Source organism: Alligator sinensis, unplaced genomic scaffold, assembly GCF_000455745.1.
Source record: "Alligator sinensis unplaced genomic scaffold, ASM45574v1 scaffold297_1, whole genome shotgun sequence".
NCBI lineage: Eukaryota > Metazoa > Chordata > Crocodylia > Alligatoridae > Alligator > Alligator sinensis.
In genome coordinates, this window is record NW_005841848.1 from 5,288,754 (window position 1) to 5,299,021 (window position 10,268).

Here is a 10,268-nt window from a genome sequence, read left to right on the forward strand (position 1 = left end):
TGACATTACTTTCCTTTGCACATAGTGAGGGGTTGCTCCTCACCTCCAGCAATTAGAGTAGAATGCATAAAATCCCAAGCAGAACAAGGGACAGCTCCTCAGTCATGCAAATCAGCAGTTTCACTGAAGTCAGTATCTGAATTAGTTTACACAAGAAGAGGATCTTCACATAAAAATCTCCAATAAAAATAGCCTAAGAGACTAACTGTCATTGATTCAGAAAGCATCCCAAATATTTAGTATGGGGCACAGATCAACATTTACAAATACATTTATCCAAAACCCAAACCCAAGAACCTCAACAAAAGCAAAAGGTAACGGAGCTGTGAAAACTTCCCTACAAGCTATTTACCCTTTCCACTGGAACCTACTACTGGTAGACCTGTCCCCTCAGAATTACAGCACAGGGTGCAGGATGCAAACATATTAGAACCTCTCCCCCAAAGGAATGTTGTTTCCAGCAGGAAAGGAACCAGGTGGTGAGACCAAGAGATAGCTGTCAAAGATGTAAGAGTGTAACAGAATATAGGCTGTAGAAGGATGAAGCATGGATTGTCTGCAGCTTAGACTCTATAGCTTGTATGTGTGACCCCTTAATTCCAAGAGGTTCTTCTAAACCCCACAGCTATAAAGAATCCATACCAGGGATACTTAGAAGTGAACATCACTGAGTTGCTTCATTTTCTTACCACCTCAGGTAATTCCACAGGAAGCATACATTGCCTGCTGTGTTCAAACAAATATAAAATGCAGTATAACTATTTCCAGGTAGCTTTCTGTTAAATGTTGCATTTAAAACTACATGGATCCAAAAATATAAATTCCTGTGACTATTAACATAATGGTACTATCATTAAATCTACAGTATCTCCATCTCTGCTAGATAGCACTTGTGTTCAATAGTAAAAATGGAAATGAATTGTGAGACTAAAGAACTAGCTATGCATTTAAAGCCTTAAAGTTATTTATGTTATTAATGCATAAAGAATAATATGAACCCCGCAAAAAAAAAGTTTTCACCCGCACAGCAAACTGATAGATTTTGTTCCATCTTTTGATAGAAAATAGACACCAGGGATGAAAAAGCTTAACCACAGGATAAGAACTACAGAAATGTTCCAGGTTTTGTAAGGTTATATCACAACTTCTGTTAGAGCCTGATACAAAAACACTACACAAAGGGAAAAAATGTGCAAGAAAAGAACTCCAAGTGAGATGCAAAACAATTTGCAGTTCCGAAAGGCACAGGACTAAAGAAGTCCTGCCAATTGAGAAAGTAAGACAGGTCTGCCCACATGGGTTCAGTGAAAAGCATGCACAACATTCACATACAGTTCAGTTAGCTTAAGATAAAGTCTACCCTGCCTTCTGCCTCTAGTCTTTTAAATATCTTAGTCAACTAGAAAAGGTTTTGTTTTAAAAGAAAGGTATCTTTTGAAGCTGGCAAGACCAAGTACGCCATCAGTTGTTTCACAAATTAATTTAAAAGTTAAGAACAGGTTAAAAGTTAAGAACACATTACACTTTGTAGTCAATGCAGCTTGAAGCATCCTCAAAAAAACAAAGGCTCCTATAGATGTGCAGGGAGCTTGCTCCGACACACAGTAATTCCAGCGCAGAAAAGACTCAATAAATCAAGTCTGCTGGAATGTAGAAATTAACGCACTACAGCAACCTCCAGTGTTACATGCATCAGCGCCCCCCTGCTGAAAAATGGCTTTGGGTGCTTTTTTCAGCTTTAGTTTAAAAGCGCCCAGCCACCGCTTTTCAGTGCATCATGCTCCGGGCACTTTTAACTAACGCAGCTCTTGGAGCTGTACTAATTAAAGCAGCCCCGTGCACCTCTCAGAGCACTCGCCACCCCCCACCCTGCTGCCAACAGCGCCGCGGCTGCCTGCAGGAGCTCCCCGCTTGCTGCTGCCACACTCCCACTGCCAACAGCGCTGCCACCACCTGCAGGGGCTCGCCGTGCCCCCCCAGCTTCCAGAGGCACACAGCATTCATGCATGCAATTGGCTGAACAAAGACAACTTGCGTTACTGAATTTTAAATTAAGAGGAATGAGTGGCACATTTCAAGCTCATCACAAACTTAAAACAAGGTTAGTTGTTGCTTTTCTAATCCAAGTTAGAAGAAAAAAAAAAAAGGATAATGGATAAAAATGCTTTCTGTTCAAGAGACTTGGATTAACTGCTATATCCAGCTGTCTTCAGAACAGTGGCGATGCATAGGGGTGCACGTGCGCCCCCTGACAGGCCACACTCCCCAGCCAGGCAACGGGCAAGCGGAAGCACCAGTGCCACCCTACAAGCACCGGCCAGGGAGTGGGAATACCGCAGATGTTTCTTGGTTGGCGCAATCGGTGCTGGGGGAAGGGGGCGGGGCACACGCCCCCCCGATTAAGGTGGCACCAGTTGCCCATGCTTCAGAAGAGGTCAACCAACCCTGTGAAACTTTGCTGCAAGTCTGGTCAGAAACAATAGAACCTGAACTCCTTATGAGGGTATTTTGCAAGAAGGATTTTATTTAATTTTTAAGAAAAACACAGAGTAATGTTATAAACTATTTGATCTTACCAAGTAAGCTGTCCCAAGCTCTCACCTGAAGAGTTCTAGCAGTCTTCATTACAGAAAGGCCACTGGCATACAACCTAAATATAAAAGGAAGGGCATGCCATTCCTCATTAATATTTATTAATACGTATTCTCCTCCATATGATAAACAGACATCTCACAGAAGATGTTAAGACTTTTGAGCTTGATGCTGTGGGACAACTTAGTTTAAAGTTCACTCAAGTGGTACATAATTGTTTACTTAAGTTTATCATAATACCAAACAGGTACTTAAGTGAACAGCATCCATCCATATGACTGATATTTGTGTGGAGCATATTATGAAAACGTTCTGAAATTTGCATGAAACATACAGGTAAGTATACTGCACATTAAAGTACACATAAGAAAATTAAAATCTACATGCACAAAAAACCAGCAGCACATTCTTCCTATCTTAATAATATTGCACATTCTGATAAGGTTGCACAAATTACTGACTTTTCATAAAGACAGAATGAGGTATTAGTCAATTTATAAATAAAGAGGCAAAGATTGACAGGAAAAGCACTTAACATAACATAAAATCCATTTTCAGTATTTAGATAAGTAAAAATTGAATAAAGGATAGTATGTTGTGGTGAAACTGTGACCAAGCAATATCAAAAGAATAACTGAAGGGTTAAGTCTCTTCCCTATAGCAACAAGTTCAGTTCAGGACTTTAAACAGACCTAATCTATTTAGAACACTACACAAGTGAGTGAAACAAGTGAATGCTAATGTTATCAATTTGAAAGGCAAGTTCTCAACAAAATGGAAAATAGTACATTTTTGAAAGTCAGTTAAATCAGAATGGTGATTTTTAGGTGATGGCCATCTTACTCTGATATACTGGATGGGGATGATGTAGCCCATACAAGCTTCAAAAGGCCTCTACTACATGAACAGTCTCAAGAAACTCAAAAGAAAACTTTGTGGGTTCACATTTAGATCCGTTGGGTATGACATCAGAATACCAATGTTTTCCTTTGCAAGCTACATCAGTCTATGGGTTTTTTAACGTACTGACAAGTTGACAACTTTAGCATGATGTCACCTCCATAGCAAACTCAAATGCCATGTAAAGCAAATGCCAGAAATGTGAACTTAATTTTCTGTCATCTATTCACTTAGAGAAAAGTTTACCTATCAACTGAAAATTATTGTCATCTGGCTCAAAGTAATAAACCTGAAGTCATTCTTAATGCAATGTTTGCAGATTTACAATTTTGCACACAATACTTGGAATTTTCTAGTCATATCTGTTATACAGACCTAACTTTTCCTTTAATTTACATTTACTAGAGCAGTGGCACTCAACCTTCTGGTCCCACAGGCCAGACGAGTAGCATGAGGTTGGTCTATAGGCTGAATCCTATGGACAGGCTCAGTCTGTAGACCAGATCCAGTGTGGAGCTGGCACCTGTGGTCCATCTGAGTGTGCAACACTGTACTGGATCCAGTCATGATACAACGCTGCACAGTCTGGCAGAGGGCTGTGTCACCTGACCTGTGGGTTTCCACAGGTGTCCAGAAATTTGACAGAAGGGAGCAGGAACAGCAGTGTTAACTGCAGTGGCTTTGGAAACCACAACAATTAATGCTGCAACTTACCCCCTGCTGCCAAGTTTTTGGACCCATAGGGGGTCCCATGGGCCAGATGACATGGCCCCATGAGTTGGATGCAGCCTGTGGGCCAGAGGTTGAGCACCACTCTACTAAAGCATTAAGAGGAGTATTAAGAGTTTAAAATGAAGACTAAATGTACTTTCATTAACCTCTCTTACACATGGAGATACAACAAACAGATGTGTACTGCAATACATTTTTTTCAAATCTATTTAGAAATTGGCCTGAATCCTGAAAAAACAACCAAACAAAAAGTCTGCACCTTCACAACTTTATGTACATGAATAGTTCCAGAGAAAGCAGTGGGATTACTCACATACACATATGTGAAACTGTGCTCAAACAAGTATTTAGAGGATTAAAGGCCACATAGAGGACATTCAGAACTACAAATGAACTTGTACATTCCAGACAGTGCTTCGCTTAACTGAAGCGCAAAGTTGGAGAATCTCAAGATACTCCCTCTTCTTCATAATCCCATTTAAAAATAAAAATGAATGAAAATCATATAGCTGAGAACTCTGCAGTGCTCCTAGATTATGCAAATTAAATGCAGATGAGTTAAGTTTCCACTGCTATACTGTGTGTGAATTATACATGTAGTATCACACAATTTAAACCCACAGCAGCTAAATACTGAAAGTTAAAGTGAAGGGTACAATTAAAAATGGCATTTTAAGTTTAACACTTTAGAATAAAGTAGTTTAACCTCATCTGTAGCTGTTCATGCACCAATAAACTAAAAAACGTGGGCCTACAAGACTGGATAGCCAAAAAACAATCAATCATTCACAAACTCCTCATATGTTAAAAATTATCAATATTATTTAAGTGTAGTAAACACTTATATTGTGTTTTCAGGTGGGATTTATTCTTTCTTGGTGACAAGAATGAGTTTACCTACAGCTTCTTTAAAGCTACGTTAAGTACTTTAAATAGCTTAATCGGTTTTAGACAGCTCATAAAAAAAATGTTCCATATCAGCACAAAACCAGAAAAGTCATCAAGGTGATGAAATGGAAGGAGAGATAGTAAAAGGAAGAAGGGGGGGGGGGGAAAATAAGGGTTACTGTCCAGAACAGTCTGTATATGTAGTAACCATGTTTCCTCGACGCTGAGTGACAGTCCTACAATGCTTGCTAGATCCATGGAATCTGCTATCAGTTCGTACCGTGTGTCGGTGTGCATTGTCAAAGCCACTGAAGGAAAACATTTTTTCCATATCTTCAAACACATCATCAAACAGTCCACCTCCAAAGGAAAATTCGTGGAATGAACGTCTTTGCCTACTGTGAGCCTCCCGATGACCCCGGAAGTGATTTTCAAAGTGCTTCTTCGACCGGGAGTTCTGACTTTGACCAAATATGTCAAAATCTTTGAACAAGTCATCAAAGTTGAAATTAAACGATTGTTGGAAGGGGCTGCCATTATTTCCTTGTCCTCCATGGCCGAATTGGTCATATTCTTTTCGCCTGTTCTCATCTGATAAAGTTTCATAGGCTGCAGAAGTATGTCAATGAGAAAATAGTTGTGTGTAAGATATTTATCTTTCAAAAACAATATTTGCTCCCCTCTGTATGCAATGGCCTTAAGTGGTACTGTCATCAAACTTTCACATAATTTTAACGTTAAGATAAAATGAAGTGGTCTACACTGTTATGGCAGGGGGGAAGAGGGGAAGTGTCCTGTAATTTTAGACATGTTCTATTCTGGGAGAACATTTCTAAATGGCAACGCAGACTAAGAAACAACTTCAAAGTTAAGTAGAAATTTCCCTCCTCCTCCAACCCCTCCCCCCAAAATGTAAACTGTTAGATGTGCTCCCTATCACAGGAACACCTACCCTGTAACAGGATTTCAGATGAACTTTCATCTGTTAGAAGGAACAAGATAGGTTGCAGGCATATGGCAGGACCACTTCCATAAGCCAAACAGTATTCAATAAGAACAGCAGAGGAACAAGAGATATGAGAGAGGGAGGTGGGGCACCAAACACAAGAAATACCCAGCATAAACAAGTTTATGGCAAACTTTTGTTTTTCAATGGAAATAATTTCAAATGGAATCAAACTGCTACCTGGTCTCTGATCCAGAACCACAGCTGATAAAAAAAACCCCAAAACACCTTACTTGTCTATCAGCATTTCTACCTCAGAACAAAACACGCTGGATGCCAACTTCAGGTATTTTAATAATTTTTTCTACTACTTATTTAAAAGCCTTACAATTAGTCTGCATTTACTATCTGAATATCTCCTATGGTTCACTTTCCTGGAGAAGAGTGGTCCCATATCATTATTAGAAATAGCCTGTGTAGTCCATTTTCACCATCGAGGGGTGATATAATTGCAATCAGCAGTGAAGAATCTGCTTCTCCTTCCAATTATATTACTAACTGAACACTCATGATCATAGCTACCTCTCAATCAATATGCTGAATAGGAAAGGAAAAAATACAACTAATTGTCTCAGTGAGGCCCTCAATATTATTTTAATTAGTTAGAAGGACTATGCTATCAATCCAATTAGAAGGAAGCCTGTAGTTTAGGGGGAGAGGGCAGTGTTACATCCCATTACTTGCTAATGGATCATTTTTCTGCATAATACTTTCAGCCTGTTTTCTATACTAGATTACTTTCAACTTTACCAGACCACTACAAATATACATCTAGAAACAAGAATTTGTTATAGCATCTGGAAAACAAAGACAGGAACTTCATATCAACATCATCTTAGAACTCTAACGGCCTTGCAAAAAGTAGTACAATGAAATTTGAATTAAATTTTATTGTAAAAATTACTATTTCTTTTATGGTATTGTTCTATTGCAACACTGAAAACACTTACGTAATATCAATGCATAAAACTTTTCCCAGTTAAAATCATGTTCCCTTGCCCTCATTTTAATTCAGACAGCATTAGCCACCGCTATATCAAAAGCCACCAAACCAAGAAATTAACGTATTGTGTAACATAGGACTAAGTCTTTTACAATACTAAAAACGATGTTTCTAGTCACAGATAGCAGCCACCAAAATAACGGCAGAGCTCAGCTGAGAAAACAGAACAGTAACTGGGGTTATGATTTTCAAATTAGACTGTTCAAGTTACTAAAGACAAAGAATGATTTCTGGTTCTAGTCAATTGACAATCATACTTTTGGTCCTGTTGTAAGATGCTTCCTTCCCTAAGTGCTGCATTTTGACAGGCTGCAAAGGAATGTGTCCCAAGGACCCTCAAGAGATACGCCAGGGATTTAAGTCCCAGCTGCACCATTTTAGTCAGGCAGTTCTGTCCTCTCAATGTGGGGTTGAGGAACAGGCCAACAACCTAGGGTATACTACATTTTGGATATGTTCATTCTGATGAGCAGCATTACAGATACAGTAGAACATAGTTCATGTCCTAAAATATTTGTTTATGCAAGGATGCAGGAAAGATGCACACTATAGGATTAAAGGACAACCACAACTTTTTTCTGCCAAGCAAGGTAAGTTGTAACCTGCAGTTAACAGAGTATTTAAATCAACTTTGTATAGGCCCACAGAGACATATAAACCAAGTATTTTTATGGATTATATTACCTTCTGCAATTTCCCTGAATTTTGCTTCTGCACCAGGACTCTTATTTTTGTCTGGATGGTACTTCATGGCCAGTTTATGAAATGCCTTCTTGATCTGGCGATCAGATGCATTTTTTGGAACTCCCAAGATATCATAATAGTTTTCTGTAGCCAATATTAATTCAGTTATCATTAAAATGCAGAGTGCGAATGTGAAGACAGACTGTGTGGTAGCCATTTCTAAAGATCCTAGAAAGACAAAAAAGAAACCTTAGTTAATCAAACTGCAATTCTGCTATGTTTATGAACAGGAACCATGCAATCTGTTAGCATTTAAGATGGGTTTAGTAGGGCTTTACTTTTACTTCTGTTATCCTACCTTAGTCTTGCAGACTGAGAATTTCCAAAGTTTGAGTGATCTTTAATTATAGCCACACTTGCCTCTCACCTGGAACTTACTAACACTCAGTTTGTTCTTTCTGTGATATTTCACATTTCCTGTTTAACTGTCTGCAGTCCTTCCCACGGCTGCTAGGATACACTTCTATCCTACAGTTTGCTATTGTGACTGTAGCTTATGTAGATAACTTTCAACTAGATAGCTCAATGCTCAAATATTGTCAGCTGTGGTAACACAGAACTTACCGCCTGCAAAATCCACCTGGGAGAACTGAAGAAATTCTGGGGAAAAAAGAATACTATTCAGTATGAGCAAGTACAAAGCACTCCATTTAGGAAGGAGTTATCAGCTATGCCAGAGGTGTCAGACCATTTAGCCCTCTGGGCCAAATGAAGGTTGATGGGCTGATCTGCAGGCTGGATCAGCACACGGGGTCCAGCATACAAGGGTTCCAGGGGCTGCAGGGTGCCAAATATATCATGCAGGGCCGAGGACAGCACATATCCAATAGAGAACATGGGGTCCTCACAGAGACCCACAGGCCAGATGAGACAGCTCCATGGGCCAGCTCCAGCCCACAGACTGTATGTTTAACACCACTGGGCCACACAATTAACAAAACAAGGAACAGTAGTCTAAACAGCAGTTCTGCAGAAAGAATGTGGAGGTTTTAGTGCATCTAAACTAAATGAGACAATGTTATAGTATTGAAATAAAATCATCATACTGAGTTGTACAGAGAAATACCATAAATTAAACATGAAATAACCTTTCTACTCTATTCAGCTCTGAAAAGCCAGAACACCACACCCAGCTTACACCAGACGTAGAGAGAGATGTGGACTGACTGAAGAGCCATGAAAAGAGCAAAAGTGACTAGACATCTAGAAAATATGATTTGGGAAGAAAAAAAGTGAAAGAACCTTGCCTCTTTAGCCCACAGAAAAAGACTAAGGGGAAACATAATAAGCAGTCTTCAAATAGGTAACAGGTCACTATTACCTGCAAAGAAGGTCATAAATCATTTTCCATGTCCACTGGAGATAGGATGACAAATAATTAGATTAATTTAGGTAGGGGAGGCCACAGTTAGACATTAGTAACAATGCCAATTGTAAGGACACTTAAACATTAGAAAAGATTACCTAGGAAGGTTGTGGAGTCTCTATTATTGGAGGTTTTTGAAAAACAGATTACACAAAACTCTGTCAGGATCAGTTTGTATCCAAATAATCCCACTTTGCGGAGGGGAAAATGGACAAGATGACCTACTGAAGTCCCTTTCTGTCTTATTTTCTCCACCTGACCTAACCAGCACTTGTTCCTCTGCAGTAATCTCCACTGGGCACAATCCAGTTAAGTAATGCATGTTTTCTTTTCTTGAAAAACCATGTTGAATTGTTTTTTAATTTTAAAAATTTAAACTAAAAGTTTAAGAGGTCTAATATGCCTCATAAAGAGGACTTACCCAATAAATATAACTAAGTTATAAATCATATATATATCACTATAACCATACAGCTAAATTGAACACTCAGTGTCACTCTTTTTAAAGGTAAAGTTTAAATAGAATAGCCTATTTGATTATTTTTTTACCAGAATCTCTCTTTAGTAAATTTGGGAACAAGACAGTGTTAGCGTATGGGCAACGTAAGTCTGTAGACTACAACATATGCCAACAACAATTACATATGAAGCATATTGTAAGATATGTTCAAAACATAATAGTGGTCCTTTCCAGTATAAAAATGGTACTTGGAAACTTCTCGGTGTCTAAGGGGTAATCATTAAAAGTACTGGAATGTAGACTCCTCAAAGAGAGTTCAACATCTTCCAGCCAACAGAACACCTAGGAATTCCACTAACCGTGTCCTGTTTTAGGGAGGCAAGGTTCTTTGAACAGATGTGATTAGACCAACTGAGTAGTTGAGAAAAAGTTCTTAGCAAGCTTCCAGGCAAAGTCACCCTTGTTCAGACATAGGAAGTCTCTGCTGTTCTGAGACTCCAAGTAATGAGAGAAGCAAAAAGAGTGACAGGTTGTCAGTGAGAATGTAAATAGGGAGAAATTAGGAAAGGCTGGGGGG

The 10,268-nt window shown here is 39.1% G+C and overlaps 1 protein-coding gene across 1 annotated transcript; it reads right to left on the minus strand.

Annotated features, from left to right (window-relative positions):
• Positions 1 to 2,504: 2,504 nt before the first annotated feature.
• On the minus strand, positions 2,505 to 9,000 carry DNAJB9 (DnaJ heat shock protein family (Hsp40) member B9). The gene is made up of 3 exons (XM_006015960.3): positions 8,430 to 9,000; positions 7,806 to 8,033; positions 2,505 to 5,721 (listed from the first exon to the last, which is right to left on the minus strand). The coding sequence occupies exons 2-3, from the start codon at positions 8,020 to 8,022 to the stop codon at positions 5,288 to 5,290; spliced, it is 651 nt and encodes a 216-aa protein (XP_006016022.1). The 5' UTR covers positions 8,023 to 8,033; positions 8,430 to 9,000; the 3' UTR covers positions 2,505 to 5,287.
• Positions 9,001 to 10,268: the final 1,268 nt, after the last annotated feature.

What these genes read in the sequence shown, in the direction of transcription:
- DNAJB9 (XM_006015960.3), bottom strand. Translation starts at nt 8,022, where the DNA reads ATGGCTACCACACAGTCTGTCTTCACATTCGCACTCTGCATTTTAATG. An exon ending in ATTCAGGGAAATTGCAGAAG is followed by an intron (nt 5,722 to 7,805) that starts GTAATATAATCC and finishes ATACTTCTGCAG; the next exon opens with CCTATGAAACTTTATCAGAT.